The sequence below is a fragment of the Mastigoproctus giganteus genome, chromosome 2 (genome assembly GCF_048544385.1).
Source record: "Mastigoproctus giganteus isolate SK-2022 chromosome 2, ASM4854438v1, whole genome shotgun sequence".
NCBI classification, from domain to species: domain Eukaryota; kingdom Metazoa; phylum Arthropoda; class Arachnida; order Uropygi; family Thelyphonidae; genus Mastigoproctus; species Mastigoproctus giganteus.
Window position 1 is genome coordinate 257,658,051 of NC_143576.1, and position 21,720 is coordinate 257,679,770.

At 35.9% G+C, this 21,720-nt stretch overlaps 1 protein-coding gene across 3 annotated transcripts in view; it reads right to left on the minus strand.

Annotated features, from left to right (window-relative positions):
* The window catches only part of NFAT (nuclear factor of activated T cells 3), a 283,391-nt gene that overhangs the window by 234,301 nt on the left and 27,370 nt on the right, over positions 1–21,720 (minus strand). For all 3 annotated transcript variants that reach the window (XM_090369108.1, XM_090369107.1, XM_090369109.1), the window contains exons 3-5: positions 19,213–19,347; positions 14,773–14,843; positions 1,004–1,136 (exon numbers count right to left, since the gene is read on the minus strand). In XM_090369108.1, coding sequence (XP_090225234.1) covers positions 1,004–1,136; positions 14,773–14,843; positions 19,213–19,347 — 339 coding nt within the window. The remainder of the gene's footprint in view (positions 1–1,003; positions 1,137–14,772; positions 14,844–19,212; positions 19,348–21,720) is intronic.

The following is a 21,720-nucleotide window of genomic DNA, read 5'->3' on the forward strand; positions in this document are numbered from 1 at the left end:
AAACTAGAGAATTTTGCTGCACTAAAAAAAAAAAATAATAATAATTAAATAAATAAATAAAAAGCACTACCTATGAGTTTTCCTTAGGTAACTATCAAGTAAACCACTGAATTTCTACAAGCCATCGGCCTCAACTATCCACTAAGCAATATATTCCAATAAATAACAACTGACTGGCTAAAAGAAAATTTTCTGCAATTAAGTCTATAATTGTGACCATTTAGTTTGAATTTATGTGAAAATTCCTTGGAAAAGCATAACCTTAGCAGTACTCCCAACCTCCCTGCATATCTTTTCTTGATATCATCTGATAAAAATATCCTCGACTTATAAAGTGGCAGAATAGTGGAAGCAAGGTTATTTGCTAATCTGGAAGACTCATAATTACCACTAGGTTCAGTTCTTATCTGGTCCAACTAAAAAAAATGAGTTTGTTGTGATGCTCAGCCACAATGGAAGCAGAAATGTAATACACTATTGATTCACTATATTTATGAAAATTAGTTTAGGTTCCAACTTCTGAAAATTTTGGAGGATTAACAGCAACCAAATGATACAATTTGGAAATTAACTTTTCACCTTAACTTTTCGTGAAAGCAAAGTCAATTGTACAAAGTGATCAACAATCTAATTCATTTGTGGTTTCTGTAAAAATTTCTACAGAAAAGCACACATATTCAAAATCACATATTCAATAACATACAAAATCATTTCGTTAGACAGAAAGGGAGAGAAATGCACGTCAACCAACAGTATTTGTAAATACTGATGAATTCAGTAACTTGGATGTACAGACTTCATATTCACAAACAGATTGTGCTAAATTATATTTCCTTTCTGAACAAGTAACTATATACTAAGTCATTAATTTATGTAGGTTTCAGCGAGTGGTATCAGAAGGTATCTGCAGTAGTTTATATTAATATTTGCACTACATGTACCAGTATTTCATACAGGATATAAGTGGCTGGACGTCGGCCAAAAATCAGAAATTGCAACATACCTGAAAGCAGTGGGGTATAAGTAAAAGGCTGTATTTCACTATCCTTTCCACCACTCCTCACCAACAACTGGACTGAGGATGGTGTGGTAATCTTCTGATTAAAGTATGGAGGAACAGCACAAAGAAGATGAGTCTAAAAAATGAAAAAAAAAATCAAATTATCTTTGAAAGTTTGTAACTTCTAAAATTAAGTTACTATTATTTAAATTCTCCACAATGTCATTAATAAGGAAGAACATACAAAAAAGCTATGTAGTAGTCATAATGCACACCTGAAAACTTTTAAAAATCAAGTTTTTAAGTGTCTTTGAAGTCAGTATCAAGGGCTCCCCAACTTTGAATGTGGAATGATTAGGGTATGGGAAGATGTGCAGATGCCAGTATCTTGACAACAGCCAACATGGTTAGGTGCTTCCATTCTGTAGGGTTACAGGTGTAGTGTGACTGGCTCAACAGCATTTAACAACCAGTCAAAGGTCACATGTGGGACAAACACATGCAGTCAACATATGTGGCAAGCATCGGTGTCTCGTTTCGTAATGCAGCAGCAACACAGTGCAGTGGCTCAGCTAATCACCCAGTACAACGTAGGAATAGCAGTAGCCATATGGACTATGCACTGGATATTACTTTGTATAGACCAGGGGTGGCCATCTCAAAAATTTCATTGCACATGATTAAAAAAGTTAATCAACACATATTGAAAAATGTTGTCTATAAATTTCAAAATTAAATACAATTCAGAATTCTTATTTTAAATTCATATGTATCTAAAATTTTAATTTATGCGAAGTTTGTGTCCATGTTATCTGCCAAGCTTAAAAATGGGGGATATACTGTGATAAGGCCAACCGTAAAGAATCTTCTGTATGCAAGTCCGTAAGAGTAGAGCAATTCTTCTTTGTTTGTTTCAAATACGAAAAGGCCGATTCACATAGATATGTGGAACCAAAACAGGAATTTAAAAGTTCACTGCATTTTTTTACATTTGGGTACTTTTCTTGGCAAACATATTTTCAAAAGTCTTCTAATGATCTGGCTTTTAGGAAGATATCGTTTTGCAATGTAATATAATTTCATTTTCAAGTAATATTTTCTCCATTTGAAAAATCTCAGCGACTTTTTTGCAATTTGTTTCATATCTAAGTCGACATTAAATGGATAAGAAATATATTGACAATGTCTTCAATTGTTTTAAAATCACCGAAACTGGTTTCAAAATCATCCACAACTTTCTCAATTTCGGAAACATATTTCTCACTATTAAATTCAAACACAGGATATTTTTGCAAATGATCTTGCATATTTGCAAAATGATTGGATTTTTTTTCTTTGGGATCATTAGCCATTGCCAAAAATTGATATTTATATAGAAAAATACTACTAATCAGTGTGTTGAAGCACCTTTCTAAATTTCCTTTTTTTGGGTATAGCCATGGAAGCATTGCAAATCAAACAACAGCATTTTTCTTTTATCATTACAAAAAAAAGTATTCTAGTTCCCACTCTTGATGAAAATGATATTTTTCTCTTTTTTGTAGTATTCATTTTAAATTAAAGATTATTAAATTAACGTATAAGTACTGTCCAGTTATTAATATTAAGTAAGCTAAATAAGAATTCGACACATAGACTATGCTCTCCACCATGTAACTGCGTGAATTTTCATTAGACAAGCCTAACGGATTTGTAATTAGCATATGCAGTGGAGCGCATAATAATAATATTTAGATTTTGACCAATCTACTTTTTATATATATTTAAAATTTGTCGTGATTGACTGGTAGATCGCGATTGACTTATTAGCCACCCCTGGTATAGACTATGGCAGTCAACAGCTGAAACAGGGATCCATGCTCACTGTGAGACACAAGAAGCTGTGCACTGCATGGGCATGTCAGCACCAACAGTGCACTACCGACATATGGAAATCTGTTACCTGGTCATGCCCCTGAATACACTACTGGTGTTTGGTAGGCTTGAGGTGGTGATGATGTTATGGTTTGGGGACAGTTTTTGTGGCATGCCCTGGATCTGTTGATCACTGTTAATCAATGGTGTGATGGGAATGCCTACCTTTCTGTCACTGCCTACTAAGTACACTCTTTTATGGTGGCAGTGGATCCAGACGTTTCCAGCATTTATCAACAAGACAACTTGCTGCAATGCTACAAAACCCAGCAGGTTGCTTAGTGGTTTCAGGAACATAACAAATTCTCCATCCTCTTATTGCTGTTCAACTCAGTCACTCTTACCCCAACTGAGCATTTTTAGGACCTACTGGAAAAGGGCATTTGATGCTATGACCATCCAAACTGACAATGTGCAGGCATTACTGGACACATTGTGCAATGCATGGATAGTACACCACAAGAAACGCTGTAATATCTTGAGAAGTCCATGCCAAGCCATGTATTAAGTAGATATTAGGTAGGTGTTGCTAATGTAAAGCCAACTCAGTGTATATATACACTTGGACACTTTTAACCACTTCTATTTTAATTATTTCTTTTTATCTAAGGTCCCTCTATCTAGAAAATGGGTTTACAACCCCAACTTGACTGAATATTCATCTTTATTAGCAGAGTACTGCCTTCTATCCTGTTTATTTCTGTCCCCCCCAAAATATATAATACCGCTATCGAAAACCAAAATCATTCATTTTCACAATAGGTGATTTTGGCAGCTTTATAAATTTATAAAGTGGCCATGTATACCTCACGCAAAGTATATTGAATGCAGTATACCTAGTTTGTTTATTTTTTCTCTCAATTATCAGTCCTTTGCTCACCTTAACTTTACATTATCATATTCATAGTCACAATAGCTAAACTTATAAAAAAAAAATTAAATAAATGATATAACATAAATGATCACATCTCCATTCTTACATCTGTAATATTTAGTGTTTTATAATGTAGTCACATTGAATGGTTCATGTTAATGTTTGTTTTCTTAATAAACAAGATCATACCTACTTTTCTAAGTAAAATTAAAATATTTTTTTGTTATAAATAGTAATTTTTTAAATTTTATTTTTTAAACTAACTGGTTTATAGGCTGATTTTCACACAGCAAGATTTAAAGCCTTTAAACATTGCCAAGTATCATTACTTTACTGATTTTTTTTTTGTTATAGAATACCATATTCTAAGTATTATAACATGGCTGTGACAAGAGATATTTTTTCACGAAATTTTTTTTTCTAGTTATTACAACTATATGCATTGCAAAAATAAATTATGAATATATTTCTGCAATTATGAATATGATTATTCATATATTATGAATAATCATATTCATAATTGCAGAAATTTCATTTAAAAAAAAAAAATATATATATATATATATATATACACAGTGGATTCCGGTTATTTGGGCCACCGGTTAATCAGGGCAAATCTTAAAAAACAGAACCCAATTGAGAAAATAGCCAGTTTACTTCGCTTAATTGGGACAACATGCCGTTTAATTGGGGCAGGAGACTGCAGCACTGGAGATTATCCTACGATTGTCTCTGACCACACCACGTGGTTCGGTCGGAGTTCTGGAGGTCACAACCATAAAACAATAAAAAAGCAGTCACCTGCTTATTGGGATTTTCTGTTAGTGCAATCTATCATAAATGGATAGTAAACTCGATCTTACTGAATTTGTGACGACAGCTCAAATTCTGTGGGTTTTATTATGATGAAATGTGTTTGCACTTCTATGGAATCTTCAATCATAAAAAAATTAATTTTCAGAATCTACTCTTCATTCATATTTTTAAAGCTTCGTAACTTGTTACTCCATTCTCACTTGCGCGTATCGTGTTACTTGCAATTTGTGTGCCGTGTTCTTTGTTATTGATTGCTTATCTTTTTACTGTTTTAAATTTTAACCCCCACCCACAAATATCAGTGAACAGAAATGTCAACTAGTCAGTATATTACAGTACGTACTAATTAAGCTATGCACATAAGCGTAAATTTATTTCTAATTTGCTAACCAGTGGAAAATATTCTTCCGATTTTCATGTATCATTTAATTTTTTAATTGGTAACGTAATAAAGGTTAAATTCGTGCTTAATACATCTTTACTTTTATAGCCTGTGGATAATATTCCTCCTATTTTTGCTAATTAGAATCGCTGCAGAATTAAATAGAATTAAAATTCAATTCACAAACGTGATTACAATGACCAGCGCTTACTACACATTGTATAAGTGAATGGTACTTTACTACGGTGAGTCAATTGTAACGTTATTTGATAGTACAGTGAACCAATTGTAAAGCGGGGATCCATTGTATTTTTAACTATATACGTGAAACTTCGGATAACTGGGGCAGCCGCTTAATCGGGCCAAAATGCACTAGTCCCGATGTGGCCTAAATAACCGGAATCGACTGTATAGATAACACTTAGTGTCTCCAACCTATATTACAACTATATGCATTGCAAAAATAAAATATGTTAATCGTAAAACAAGTTTAACCCTGAAAGCTTCACACTATTTGTTATTAAAAGTTTTTCACTGTATTATACAGTATTTATCTCTTTATGTAATGGAATCCAGTACAACAGGCCCATTTATTTTCATAAAACAAGTTATTAATTTTTTAAAAAAACCCAATGTAAGTAATCAATTTTTTTTATCACAGAACTACAATTTTAGAAAATTATAATGCAACCATTAATAGAGATTTTTTCATTAAAATTTCATCCTAATTAGTTTTATGTATTATTAACAGTGCAATGGATGCAATGGAAGTATAACCAAGTAACAGCTTGAATTACAAAACATTAACCGTTGAAATTAAATTACACGAGAATTCTGTTAATGTTCGGCGGCCATATTTGATCTCCGATGCGTGGACCTTTACGCGCATGCGCGAAGACATATAATCACTATTTAAGTTGCAGGTTTAGCCTGATTCGGTAATTTTCGTTCCTGCGATCACGACAGTCGGTCGAAAAGCATTGTCAGCTTCAGGAAGGAAAATCGTTTTGAATATTTTCGTTAGATTCTTTTAATTGCGTTAATTTGGATTTTAATTGTTTTTGAATTGTGTTAAATTGATTATTTATATTTTTCTTTAATTATTTATATTTTACTTTTACGTACCGGTAAGTTGCGATTTTTTTCGTTTTTTTCCGTTTTAATTTCTGGAGGGTATCATACGGAAATGTTCCATGTACGATATTGAGGTAAACTCCTCTTATTAGTTTACTAATATTATTATCAACGTAGAACATATTGAGTATTACATCTCTGATTCATACTATCTAATTAATTTTTAAACTCTTATTGACTATTTCATTCACTTCCTGTCTCTCCAGTAGTATATAATCGATACACACAATTATGGGAGATTTTTTGAATGGCTTGGTACAAAATTACATTAAATCTACACTAAGGTACTCGGCCCAAAGTTACCATATTTCTTTCCTAAAATATTGCCTTCAAAACAACATCGTTCCGAAGTTTGCCAGGGTGAATTTAAATCAAAAAATTGCAGGCATAAAACAACTAACACTGGCGACATCACGTAATATTGTTAAACTTGCCTTAAAATCTCGATATTCGGATAAACAAAAATACCTTTCCCAGGTTAGGAAGCTTCGCGATAAAGTAAAAAATTATCTACATCCGAACGATTGGTCGGTATTGAAGACCTTTATAGATTTGCGACGGGAAGCACAAGCCTCAGAAATAAAAAACAGACACGTTAATAAGTTGCAAACATTATCGAATAGTTCAAGACACGTTCATGCGAATTCTAACACATTGTCGCGAGCTTGCGACCAAGTTCACACGAGTTGGGTGACATCCCCCCCACAGACACATAACGCACTACCACAGAATATGTCGGCTAGTTCACGAACACCCCCTCACCCAGTATCCAACGAACCGACATATCAATAGGTTACTAATCTTTCCTCGTGTACACTATCGCAGGACCAGATTTCACTTTTATCCAAAGGATTAAATTATAATTTACCACCTCGAAAGCTGCCAAAAAAACAATGCGTAATTGATATTGAATTTGGACTTCGTAGTGTTCCACAAAAAGATGTATTTATTCAACAAGTTAACCAAGTAGTGAATAACATAAAAGAAACGCGACTTCCTAAATTGAATACACATGACAGTTCAGCTTTACGAGAACTTCGAGAAAATAAGGACATTATTATACAGAGGGCGGATAAAGGAGATACAGTGGTAATACTAGATAAACATGATTATATTAATAAGTTAGATTCAGTTGTGTCTGATACCTCCACTTATCGTGAAGTAGACCCGGCACTGTTTACCAATTTGGTAAATCAATACAATAAAACGTTAACCACATATCGTAAAAACGACTACATTACTATGGTTCAGTTGAAGGAATTGAAGTCCAGAACATACAATATTCCTGCACTTTTCGGTCAGGTAAAATTACACAAGCCTGGATTTCCTATTCGACCTATTGTTTCCTACAGGAACTCGGCATTTTCAGCCTTAGCCACGCATGTATATAACATTATAAAACCTTTTAGACAGGTTATACAATTTGGGATTAAGAATTACGATACATTATTTAATAATCTTAAAGACTGTAGACTCGGCGACAATGACAATTTATTCTCATTAGATGTTACCTCATTATATACGAATGTAAACGTTGAATACACATTAGATATTATTTGGGATATGTTAAATAAAAACTCGACACCGATTAATTATACGAAGCTGCCTATTAAGGAAATTTTTCACTTAATTAAACTGTTAGTTGAGGCTAACTACATCACCTTTCGAGACAAGGTGTACAAACAAATTTTTGGATTACCAATGGGTTTGAGCCTGAGTGGCTTAATGTCAGAGATCTATCTCTCAACGATTGAACAGATACATTTGACACCTTTTCATCCCCGTATCACATACTATGGGAGGTATTTAGACGATGTTCTAGTTATTACCGATAGTAGTACTATCCAAGACATTTTACATTCGTATAATAATATTCATTCTAGACTCAAATTTACATTGGAAAGGGAAGATACGGATACAAAGTCATTAAACTTTCTAAATTTCACGCTTACCCGGGACTCGAACAAAATACAATTTAGCATCTATCGAAAACCCACAAACACCGGTATGCTTCTACATTATAATAGCTACCACCCGTTCACCTACAAAAGATCGATTATCTTTAATCAATTTCTAAATGCCTATAAATATTCAACGACGGATTCTGCTTTGGACTCAGAAATACAAATATTAACTAGCAGATTCTTAAACAGGGGTTATCCCATTAACACAATAAATCGAATTAGGGTACAAGCTAAGGATAGGATACAAAATACTACACCAATCAACAATAGTAATATCAAAAAATACTTTATTTCTGTCCCATATGTTGAACAGTGGCACAAAGAGCTTAACAGATTCTTTAAAGATACCGAATTTAAAATTATAGCTAGACCCATACGGAAGTTACACACTATACTGAACAATCGCTCGGTTCGTTCCGCGTTCGCAACACAAATTAATGATCTAGTATACAACATTTCTTGCGGTGATTGCGACTCGTCTGACCAAGGTTTGACCCGGTTTTCTCTTAATATCCGTGTAAATCAACACGAAGCCTCAGTTCGTGCTTCTCGTTCAGCAGCGTCAGAATTAGCCTTTCATGCCGTTAACGAAAAACATACTTTTTTATTTAACGAGGCCAAAATACTTAATGTTCAACGTAATTATACGCGACTATTAATTGCAGAAACCGTTGAAATTAAATTACACGAGAATTCTGTTAATGTTCGGCGGCCATATTTGATCTCCGATGCGTGGACCTTTACGCGCATGCGCGAAGACATATAATCACTATTTAAGTTGCAGGTTTAGCCTGATTCGGTAATTTTCGTTCCTGTGATCACGACAGTCGGTTGAAAAGCATTGTCAGCTTCAGGAAGGAAAATCGTTTTGAATATTTTCGTTAGATTCTTTTAATTGCGTTAATTTGAATTTTAATTGTTTTTGAATTGTGTTAAATTGATTATTTATATTTTTCTTTAATTATTTATATTTTACTTTTATGTACCGGTAAGTTGCGATTTTTTTCGTTTTTTCCGTTTTAATTTCTGGAGGGTATCATACGAAAGTGTTCCACGTACGATATTGAGGTAAACTCCTCTTATTAGTTTACTAATAAAAACATTAAATAAAGAGGGATCGGGGAAGTGCATTCTTGAACCAGCTTTTTTTTTTTTTTTTTTTTTAAACAAAAACAGCACTGGACACTGTTATCTTCACTTTGAAATACTACATTTATTTTTAAATTTCTTTTTATGCATTGCACATTGTTATTATCATCAACCATTTTCAATCCACTGCAGGATGAAGGCCTCTCCAGGAACTTTACAGTCCTTTCTGTTTTGTGCAATGGTTATCCATTTACTACCCCTAAACTCATGAATTTCATCTGTCCGTCTTCATTGTTGTCTTCCATTTTCTTCTAGTTCCTCTTTAACCCTGAAAGCTTCACACCATTTGTTATTAAAAGTTTTTCACTCGATTATACAGTATTTATCTCTGTTATTTTCTTACTGAGAAATTTTTCTGACTAAGAAAATAACAGAATGGTACATTCTGTTATTTTTATTTTCTTCGTCCATCTGGCATCATGTCTTCGAGCTATGTGTCCTGCCCAAGGCCATTTAAGTTCTTTAGTTTTAATAAGAATGTCATTTACTTGAGTTTGCTGCCTAATCTATGTGTTTCTTTTCTTATCTAACAGTCTGATTCCCAATATAATTCGTTCCATTCTTCGCTGTGTAGTTCTCAGCTTCTCTTCCATTCTTTTGGTGAGTGCTCAAGTTTCACTACCATAAGTCATGGTGGGGAGTATACATTGGTTCATTATTTTACGTTTCAAACAAACTGGGATATTGCTCCTCAGTATATGACTATATATTTCATGAATGCTGTCCATCCAAAATTTATTCTTCTCTTGACTTCCAGCCATTTATCATTATTACAGCTAATGACTTGTCCCAGATAAGTAGATGACCCCGCCTTTTCAATTACTGCTCCTTCAATCATTATATCCCTTTCTGTGGCATACTTGTTCATCATTACTTTTGTTTTAGCCATATTCATCTTTAGTCCAAAATCCTTACTAACTCTGCATAACTGATTAAGATTTTCCTCTAATTCTTTGGGTTCGTGGCTTATGACCACAATGTCATCTGCTGTTTGTTGTTGTTGTTTATTTGGTTTTTAGGAGCATTAGCAACTAAGGCCATATTGCTCCGGGATATGCGGTGGTCATTCCCTAACCTTTCCGCATCCTACGTATTTGGTGGTGACGGGCTCGAACCCCGGTCTAATCAAGAAGCGTGTGCTACGCACTACTGCTCCTTCCCACCTGGCTACGGAGGCGCCACTTGTCATCTGCAAATCGTAAATGGTTTGGGTACTCTGCAATCACATTGACTCCTTTCTGCAGCCAGTGTAATCTTCTGAAAGCTTGCTCAAGGGCAGCAGTAAACAAATTTGGAGGTATTATGTCTCCCTGTCGAACTCCTTTCTCAATTTTAAATTTGCTACTTTCTTTGTCTAGTCTAATAAAGGCAGTAGCGTTCTCATATATTTTCTTCAAAATATGGCGTATCAATGCCTTGTCTTTCCAGTGCCCGAAACGTTGCCTTATGCTGTATGGAGTCAAATGCCTTTTCATAATCCACAAATGCCAGGCATAATGGTGTTTTATATTCATTTGCTTTCTCCATTAGCTGTGAAATTACGTGAAGGTGATCCATAATTGAGAATCCTGTCTTAAAGCCAGCTTCCTCTTTCGGTTGATTCTCATCAAGTATTCTTTCTAATCTGTTAGTAATGACCCTTGTTCACAAGGGTCATTAGATGTGGGATAACAAGCTAATTGGTCTATAATTTCCAATTTCTGATTGATCTCCGTTCTTATGCAGCAAAACTATGATTGCATTATTCCACTGCTTAGGCATCATGTCTTTTCTAATGCATTTTGTGAGAGTCTTGCCAGTTTTTGTGTCATGTCTCTTCCTCCCAATTTTAACAATTCTACAGTAACTTCATCTTCCCCCAAGCTTTCTGATTCTTCATTTTCTACCTCCTCAGAAAGGATATTGTTTATGTCGTATGTGTACCATCTTCCCCACTGCTGGCATCATTCCCTCGCTCCTTATATAATTCTCTATAGTAGTCTCCTGCTATTTGAATTATGTCTTCTCTGCTATTTATAAGTACACCATCGCTATTCTACAGTTTCAGTATCATTTGTCTTTCTGTATTACTGCTCATGGCTATTGATTTAAGTCTTTTTTTTTTTCCCCCTTAATGCTTGTTCTACTTTTCTTATGTCCTCTCTCATTCGCTTTCTAATGGCTTTGCATAACTCAGTATACTCAATTTTCTCCTTGTCAGTGTTTATCTTGCTCTTCATTTGTCGTCTTTGGTTCATCATGACAAGTGTTTCTTGACTGATTTTTTCTTCTTTGGATTTCTTTTTACCTATAGGTTTCTTGGGCTTGATCACTTTCAGAAAGTTGTAATATTCCTCATCGATATCTTGGTCCTGAGCAGTCTGCAGAATCTCAAACTTGTTCTTAAGTTCTAGTACATACTGCTTTTTCTCCTCTTCTGTTATCTCAAAGTTCTTCGCATTATTTACTCCAGTCAGTTTTTTTCCTTTCTTACATCGATATCAAGTGTGCATTTTATCATTCTGTGATCACTTCCAACATTTACCTTGTTCAGGACGGTAACATCATTCACGATATATCTTCTGTTAGTGAGGATGAAGGTGATTTCATTGTTATCATATTCATTTGCAACTCTCTGATTACTTTATATTTCCACCACTTGAAACTGAAAAAATCGCATCTACATACATCATAAAATAAACCTTTTGCAGATGTTATAATACACAGAAAATCTTTATATATGTTTCTTAAACACTATATCATTATATTTTTTTTGGATCCTACTGAAAGACACTGTAAAATCAAATTTAGCATTGGGCCACACATACAAAAAAAAAGAATAATATTAAAACATATTTAACACAAAGTAAAACTTATACTCTGCAATGTGCAACGTATAGTTTTGCATATTCCACATATTTTATGTAACACAGACTAGCACACCTGATGGTCAATTCGTTAACATTAGAGATTATAGGTATTATGATGTGGTTACAAAGGAATTGGATGCAAAAAATAATTTTGATATCGTATACTTGGATTTCAGGAAAGTTTTTGACACTGTTGTGCATGGAAGACTACTGTACAAATTGAAACAGAATGGTATCAAGGGTAAATTGCTACAATGGATAAAATGATGGTTGAGTGGGAGAACACAGAGTGTGGTAATCAATGGGTGCTGCTCTTTATGAACTAATGTTAGTAGTGGAGTCCCACAGGGTTTGGTGTTGGGTCCGCTGTTGTTTTGTATATTTATCAATGATATTGATGAAGGTATATCAGGCTTAGTGTCGAAGTCTGCAGATGATACAAAGGTTGGCAGGGTTGGGAATGACAGTAATGGCAGTGTGCTACTGCAACAGGATATAGAAAATTTGGGCAGATGGGCTGAGAAGTGGCAACTGAAGTTTATTCTTGACAAATGCAAAATACTGCATATGGCTACCCATATGTAGTAACCCCAAGTAACCCCAGAGAAACGTACAAACTGTGTGGTACTACACTTAAGGTGGTAGAAAATGAAAAAGACCTGGGAGTAATTGTGCAGTCAGATATGAAGTTTTCTGAGCAATGCAGACAGGCTGCCAGGGCAGGTAATGGGGTTTTGTCAATGATATATAGGAATTTTGCTAGCAGGGAAAAGGAGGTGATTGTCCCTCAGTATAAGGCAATGGTCAGGCCACGCCTTGAGTACTGCATACAGGTCTGGAGGCCTCATTTTAGGAAGGATGTAGATTTTCTTGAGCATGTACAGAGAAGGGCAACAAGATTGGTGAGGGGAATGAAGGGGGTCCTATTACCAAGAGAGGCTTAAGTTCTGCAAATGGCAATGGCTGGAGACTAGGCATCTGTGCGGTGATCTGATTGAGGTGTATAAGGCCTTGAATGGGTTGAGCACGTTGAATTCTGATGGGATCCTTCCACTTGTTCAGATTACAAACCTAAGAGGGCATAAATACAAATTAAGAAAAGACAGATGTGTGGAAATTTGCCTTTAGCCAGCTGGTGGTTAATTGCTGGAACAATTAACTACAATTAATTAGGTCCACTGTCGTTTTGTATATTTATCAATGATATTGATGAAGGTATATCAGGCTTAATGTCGAAGTTTGCAGATGATACAAAGGTTGGCAGGGTTGTTAATGGCAGTAATGGCAGTGTGCTACTGCAACAGGATCTAGATAATTTGGGCAGATGGGCTAAGAAGTGGCAAATGAAGTTTAACCTTGACAAATGCAAAGTACTGCATATGGGTAGAAGTAATCCCAGAGAAACGTACCAACTATGTGGTACTACACTTAAGGTGGTAGAAAATGAAAAAGACCTGGGAGTAATTGTGCAGTCAGATATGAAGTTTTCTGAGCAATGCAGACAGGCTGCCAGGGCAGGTCATGGGGTTTTGTCAATGATATATAGGAATTTTGCTAGCGGGGAAAAGGAGGTGATTATCCCTCTGTATAAGGCAATGGTCAGGCCATGCCTTGAGTACTTCGTACAGGTCTGGAGGCCTCATTTTAGGAACTATGTAGATTTACTTGAGTGTGTACAGAGAAGGGCAACAAGATTGGTGAGGGGAATGAAGGGATCCTCTTACCAAGTGAGGCTTAAGTTCTGAAAATTGCAGTGGCTGGAGACTAGGCACCTGCGCAGTGATCTAATTGAGGTGTATAAGGCCTTGAATGGGTTGAGCATGCTGAATTCTGATGGGATCCTTCCACTTGTTCAGATTACGAACCTAAGAGGGCATAAATTCAAATTAAGAAAAGACAGATGTAGATTAGATGTGCGGAAATTTGCCTTTAGCCAGCGGTTGGTTAATTGCTGGAACAAACTTCCATCTGTCGTGGAAGTTGATAGGTTGAATAAATTTAAGGAGGAACTGGACAGGCATTTGGAGGGAATGGTGTGATTCTTTTTTTTTTTTTGGCTGATGCTGCATAAGCTCATGCACTTAATTTCTTTCATCAAATGCCACTGCTACTACTACAAACTTCCATCTGTCATTGTGGAAGTTGATAGGTTAAATGCATTTAAGGAGGAACTGGACAAACATTTATAGGGAATTGTTTTGTAATTTTTTTTTTTTTTTTTTGGCTGATGCTGCATAAGCTCATACACTTGCTTTCTTGCATCACATTCCACTACTATTACAAAGAATGAAGTTAAGTAAAAATTCACAGAATATTTTAAAATTCTGAATTTAATGATGAAGCTTTAGTTTTACTAATTTTTCTTTTGAAAAAGAGGAAGAACTATGTTAGTATAGTGAGATAGAGAAGGGATGAAAAAGATATGTCTCCCCTAAATCTGGACAGTTGGCAGCTATGCATGACACCTGAATTGCTGCTGAGTCCCCCAGTTTTGATCTACTGGTAAGAATGGTAGCTCCTACCAGCTCATTAATTTCAATCACCAATACTAATTTATGACTACAACAAAGGTAGCATTCTCATACTTTCTATATTCCTGGTACAACGCAGTATTTGTACATAACATTAAATAGACAATATTCCGAACTGTGTTATGCCATTCTCAAGACCATGTCAGTCAATCTACTTACTGGTTGCAAATATTCCTTTTCTGGTTCCACAGCTACCTCCCAAATTATTTGGCTGTCCTCATCCGAACAATCTAAAAATAGTAAAAATAAATAAACTTATATACTTTTGGAATTTCTAATGTATCCTTCTAATCTACAGCCAGTTGTACAAATTAATTTTATTTATATATGCTACTTTAATACTGGAAATTAAAAACTAACATTTTTAATTACTTAAAATAGAAAATACCCAACACTATAATACTAAGAAAAGAACATTAATGTATACATAAAGACACAGACAACAACTCTTATTGTTCTTCTTCTTCAGTCACATAGCTCGGAGGAGAGGTTGTGGCCACCAACAAATTCCTCCAATTGCATCGATCGTGTACTATACGAGCAGCATCGCAAAGTGTCACACCCAGAAGTTCACTGATCCCATCCTTCCACCTAGTTGCAGGTCTTCCTCTGCACCTCTTTCCCTTGATTTTTCCTTCCATTATATTCTTCAACAGAAAGTTTTCCCTTCTTGCTATATGACCAAGAAACTTGAGTTTTCTTTTGTTGATGCTATGAAGAAGAATTTTAGGCCTGCCAATTTTATTCAATACCCACTCATTTGTTCTTCGATCCAAGTAAAAAATACGCAGTATTCTCTTGTAACACCACATTTCAAATGCCTCAATTTTCTTCCCATCAACTCTTTTCAGATTCCATCCTTCGCATCCATAAGTGGCAACTGGAAAAATTAACGAATCAATGATTATCAGTTTAGTCTTTAGGGGCAGATCATGATATCTCCATAATTTTATCAGATAAGCGACCAAAGTTATTAGTTTCGTCTTTAGGGGCAGATTATCATCTCTCCATAATTTTATCAGATCAGCAACCAACGTTATCAGTTTTGTCTTTAGGGGCAGATCATCATCTCTCCATAATTTTATCAGATCAGCAACCAACATTTTAGCAATTGCCTGTTGTCTCTTTACATCGTTTGAGCAGTCACTATTTTTATTTATTCTTGACCCTAAGTAACCAAATTCATCAACTTCTTCGATATCTTGCCCATTAACCTTCACTTTACTGGAATCGAGATTATCACCAATCACCATAATTTTAGTTTTACACACATTCAGAAACAATCCTTTTTTTCTTACTTGCTTCCCATACTCTCCTCAGAGTTTCTTTAAGATGATCCTTAGAATTACAAATTAGCACAGTATCATCTGTTTATCTTCAGTCCTCCAATTTTGATGCCAGTCTCTAAATCTTCCAAGGCTTCATGCATGATATCTTTGGCATAAAGATTAAAAAGGTGAAGTGACAAAATACAGCCCTGTATTTTGTTACCTATTGTGAAAAGGTCTGTGCTCGTTCTCACAGTTCCTTCCTGTTCCTGGTACAGTAGCTTAATCAGCTGAAATTATATAGATTGGGAAACTCATAATAGTCATTGTTTTCCATAGTTTCTCATGTTGAACACAATCAAATGCTTTTGCATAATCTATAAAACACAAAATGACTGGAACATTGAATTCTTTGCATTTTTCAATAATCAGGTCGTAGGCTTAAGATCTGATCTCTGGTTCCTCTACCCCTTCTGAAACCTGCTTGCTCTTCTGGCATTTCTTCTTCAAGTTTTCTTGAGATTCTGTTTCAATATGATTTTAAGAAGAATCTTGCTAGTGTGAGAAATAATTTGAGCAAATTTTTAGATCTCCTTTTTTTGGTAAGGGTATAAAAATTGATTTCTTCCAATCTGATGGCCACCGTCCCAAATTTTTACAATCATTTTATTAAAAAACTTGGCGCCCTTCACACCTGTAGCTTTAATCAATTCTGCTGGGATTTCATCAATTCCAGGTGACTTGCCACACGTTAGTTATCTGGTGGCTTTTTTGACTTCTTCCTTCAATGGAACTGGTTCATGATCACACTCTTGAAAAGGGGGTGGCAGATCATCAATGCCAGCAGGTGCTCAGAAGAGCTGCTCACAGCATTCTTTCCACCTACCTTTGATTATGTTCTCCTCTGTTAAAATTTCCCTTTGGAGTCCTTAATTACATTAAGTTTTGGTCGAAACTTTTGCCTTAAGGACTTAATTACATCATACATCTTTTTAGTGTTGTTTCATTTGTTATGGTATTCAATTTTTTTACACTTTCGATTGATATAATCCTGTTTGTCCTGGCTTAAACAGAGCTTGATGACTTTGCTTAGTTCCTGATACTCTTCATTTCCTTGTATACCCTGGGCTTATGCAGTTCTTCTCTATTCAATAAGTTTAAAAGGGTTCCTGATCTTTGACATTTCTCTAATGTGTCTATTTGCTGAATCCTTAATAATGCTTTTAGTATTTTCCCACATTTCCTCAGGCAGCATATCATCATCTAGTCCTAATAGAGCTTGTAAACGATTGCCTGTTTCAAGCATATAATTGTTTGGAATATTTTCTACATCCAATCGTCTAGGGAAAAACTTATTCATGATCTTTTTCACTTCAGCTTGAGAACAATGTGGAGTAGCTGATAATCACTGCTACAATCTGCTCTACGAAGTGTTTTTAACTGTGATTACACTGGAACACTGCCTTTGCTGTATAAGGATACAAAGGGTACTAGGAAAGTTTTGCAATATGACGGAACAATGAATCACAGGAAGCTGCTTGTTGCTGCATGTTGAGACATGTTCATACGTGCATAGTAGCCGCCCCGCTAAGTCGATGGGCTCAGTTATTCATTAGTAGTGAGAGTGTAAAGTGCTTGCGATGGCATCGTGGTCACGAAATGAGATAAGGACAGTTTTGCGGTATAATTTCGTGCGTGGTCTAACCATAGACCAGTGCTTAGAAGAAATGACTCTTGCACTAGATAATGATTGTCCACATCATACAACGATATTCAGGTGGTATAGAGAATTCCAAAGGGGAAATTTCACTCTGGAGGATTCTGAGAGGCCGGGAAGGCCACGAACGTCAGTTACGGAGGAAAACGTTACTGCTGTGAGGAAAATGCTTGACGAAAACACGCGAGTGACCTACCAACAGATAGAGGATACTTTGGGCCTAAATGCACCAACAATTCGTTCGATTCTGCAAGATCATTTGCACGTGAAGAAACTTTGTTCTCTCTGGGTGCCGCATCAACTGACTGAAGAGCAGATGAACCGGCGTGTGACTTGGTGCCGGGAGATGTTAAAAAAGTTTGATAAGGGACAATCTCGGTATGTGCACAACATCGTGACAGGTGACGAGACTTGGCTGTACTATTACGATCTGCCGACCAAGGCTCAAAACAAAGTTTGGGTCTTTGATGATGACGACACACCCGTAATTGTCAGAAAATCCCGATCTGTAAAGAAGAAAATGATAGCTGTATTTGTCAAATCGAGTGGAATTGTGGAACGTGTCGTTTTGGACACGCAGAAGACAGTCACAGCTAAGTGGTATACTGAACAATGCCTGCCTAAAGTCATTGGATCTATGAAGAACCTGCGGCCAAAGTCAAGAATGGACACCTGGTACCTCCATCACGAAAATGCTGCAGCTCACCGCGCCAAAGCCTGCACCGAATATTTGACCACGACAGGACTGAAACTTCTCGAGCACCCTCCCTACAGTCCAGACCTTGCTCCCTGCGACTTTGCACTGTTCCCGCATGTGAAAATGAAGCTAAAAGGGAGGCGGTTTTCCAGTGATGAGGACCTTCTACGGGCTTGGGACAACGAGTGTGCTTTACTCCCTAGTGAAACTTGGCAGAACTGGTTTAAAGATTGGTTTCAGAGGATGGAGAGGTGTATTGAATGTAGAGGAAATTATTTTGAAAAAATTAAATAAACAAAGCTGTATTGCAAAACTTTCCTAGTACCCTTTGTATAATCAATCTGATTCCTTGTTTTATGATCAGTAGATTTCCATGTGTAGAGTCTTCTTGGGTGCTGCCTGAAAGCAGGTGTTACATATGGCAAGACTCTTCAGATGACAAAATTCAATTAAACTTTCACCCTGCTCGTTTCTAGTGCCAAGACCAAACCTAGAAGAAACTGTCTTGCCTACTTGTCTTTCTTCCAACTAGAAGAAACTGTCTTGCCTACTTTTGCATTAAAATCACTCATGAGTATCAAAACATCCTTTTTTGGGACCAGATCAAGAGCTGACTGGAGACTTACATAATACACGTCCATATCTTTGTCTGTGGATGTTGATGTTCGGTGCATATGCAACTAAAACTGTGAGATTTACTGGCTGGTTCTGAAGTCTGAACTCTTATTCACCAAGTCTTCATATTGTGTGTGTGTGTGTGTGTGTGTGTGTGTGTGTGTGTGTGTGTGTGTGTGTGTGTGTGTGTGTGTGTGCGCGCGCGCGCGTGCGTGCGTGCGTGCGTGCGAGAGAGAGAGAGAGAGAGAGAGAAGTTAAAGGTCTAAGAAAGAAACTCACAATACTGTTTGTAGGTATCTTACCTTCAGGCACTTCTCTAAACACTACTTTTGTGTCCTTCAAAAAATTCTTGCCAATAATAAAAAGATCCTCTTCTCCTTTCACTGAACAACAAGTTAAGGATTTCTTACATATTTCTGGTATTCCGGGAGGCTGAGCTGGAAAAGAGAGAGAGAGAGAGGGAGAGAGAACAGTTTTCATCCACATTTTACTGAATTTCATATTTTGATATTTATCAGAATTCAGTGATAAAACCTTAGGTGTTATAAAACCTACAATGATAATTATCAATGAAGGTTTTATAACAAATAAAATACCAAGATAACACAGTCTGACTGTGTAAGTCTGTGTTATCTTGGTATTTTGAGTTATCCTGTATTACAAGACAGAATAAAAACGTCAGACAACACTCTAAAGCAAATAAACATTTTACATAACATGTCCATTAAATTCAACTGTTAAATTTTTAAAATGAATTGTTTCATCAATGTATTACTCAATTTTATCTATATATAAAATGTACAGGGTGTATGTTAAGTTCCTCCATGATTTTCAACAAATGCTATGTGTGGCATGGTGTAATTTGTAGTAAATCTCTAAAAGTTTCACTGTGTACCTTAATATACTTCAATATGAGTATGCTTGGAGGTATGGAGTATAAGTTTTTTTTTTTTTCTTTTATTAAAGCCCAAAACATGAAAGGACCTACAGTACTTTAATAAAACGTATTGGTTAAGTATTAAGAAGACAAAAGATATTTGTGGGAATTAGATTTGAATTTTGATAGAAATTCAAATGAAAAGGAAGGTTATTCCAACGAATAGAAGTTAGAAGAAGGAATGAGAGAGAGAAGAAAACATAGTTCTGTGAGTATGGAGCTCAGGACCAGCTTAAGGTACGATCAAGCGGTTCCTCCTGAACAGGGTGCCAAAATGCCCCGAAAATTCACTGATTTGCTGAATTTCAAGTCAGACAGGGTGCACCAAAAAATCTCGCACAGGGCGCTGATAGACCTGGGGCCACTTCTGATGGAACTGGACAATGAATAGTTGTTGACTAGCTCGGGCATGTGTTTTGAATGGTTTGGAAGAGAGCAGTGGAATTACATATGTTAATTTGGAAAAGCCCATGGATATATCAGTAGAAAAGGCATACAGCAAAAAACAATTTTGCATGTGACAGAGAATGGAGAGTTTGTAATAGGGTCATTAATTAACCTGACTGCCCTCTTTTACATAGAATCTATGAGCTTAGAGGTTTTAGGAACACCACTCCAGATGTGGAAAGTTTCCTAACGTAGGGTAGATTTCAGATTTGTACAGTCAGAGGCTATTTAGATGAAAAGTAATGCTGACAGCACAAAACAAACATAATTTTTTGGAAGCGGAGGAAGCAATATTTGTGATGTGCTAATGCCAAATGATTATAAGTCAGGCTGATCCTCAATAAAGATATATGATATTGTCGAGAAATCAAGTGTTATCTAAGATAAGAATGGAAGAGATATTCTTTTTTGCAAAAATAACAGGACTGATTTTTATAAAGACTGATGTTAAATAAGTTTGCTCCACCCATTGAAGAATTATCTGGAAATAAGGATAACAGAGATTGAAACTGTTTTTGCAGAATAAGGTTTCTCAAACAGGAAGATAGACTGTATCTTCTATGTGAATAGAATGTATCATGTGTTATGATCAGCCAAACTATGGTTAAGATACGATTGCAGTCAGTGGACGAAGATCATTAACATATGAAGAAAATAGTGGCAGAAATAATTAAACCTTGAGCAAATGCCAACATTAGTTCAGAAGTTAAAATATAGAGAGCAATCTACCATTATTCACAGTGAGGGGAGGGGGGGGGAGGGAGAGAGAGAGAGAGAGAGAGAGAGAGAGAGAGAGAGAGAGAGAGAGAGAGAGAGAGAGAGACCATCAAAACTTCATAATGGTTTTGTTACTTTTTACTCATTTGGAGAGGTCTCAGTTCAATTTCTGTCTGTGACTGTAAGGAATTTCTAAAGTCCCCTTCATTTGAGAATGGGGTTGACTGATCTGAGGTAGTACAGATCGGAGAAAGTACAGTTTTTTTCCCTATAAACCATAATGAAGTTTGTTTAGAAAGATTTTATGCCAAATATGAATCAAAAACCTTGGAAATGCCATGAACAAGTGCTTCAGTTCCACCAAATATTTAATTTGTGCAAAGATGAGTAACATATGACAGGATATGCCTTGAAAACTTCATAAATGACATCGACGATGGGATAGAAGGCTTGATGTCAAAATTTGCAGATGATGTAAAGATTGGTAGAGTAGTTAATGTTCAGTACTAAGCAGTGCTCCTTCAGGATGACTTGAACAGGCTTCAAGAATGATTAGAAAAGTGGCAGCTATATTTTCATGCAACAAAATGCAAGGTCTTACTCTTGAGGAATAGCAAGTCCAAAATAAATTATACACTTGGTGGGGTTGAATTAAAAACAGTAGAGGAAGAAATCGATCTGGGAGTTATAATACGGGCAGATATAAAGT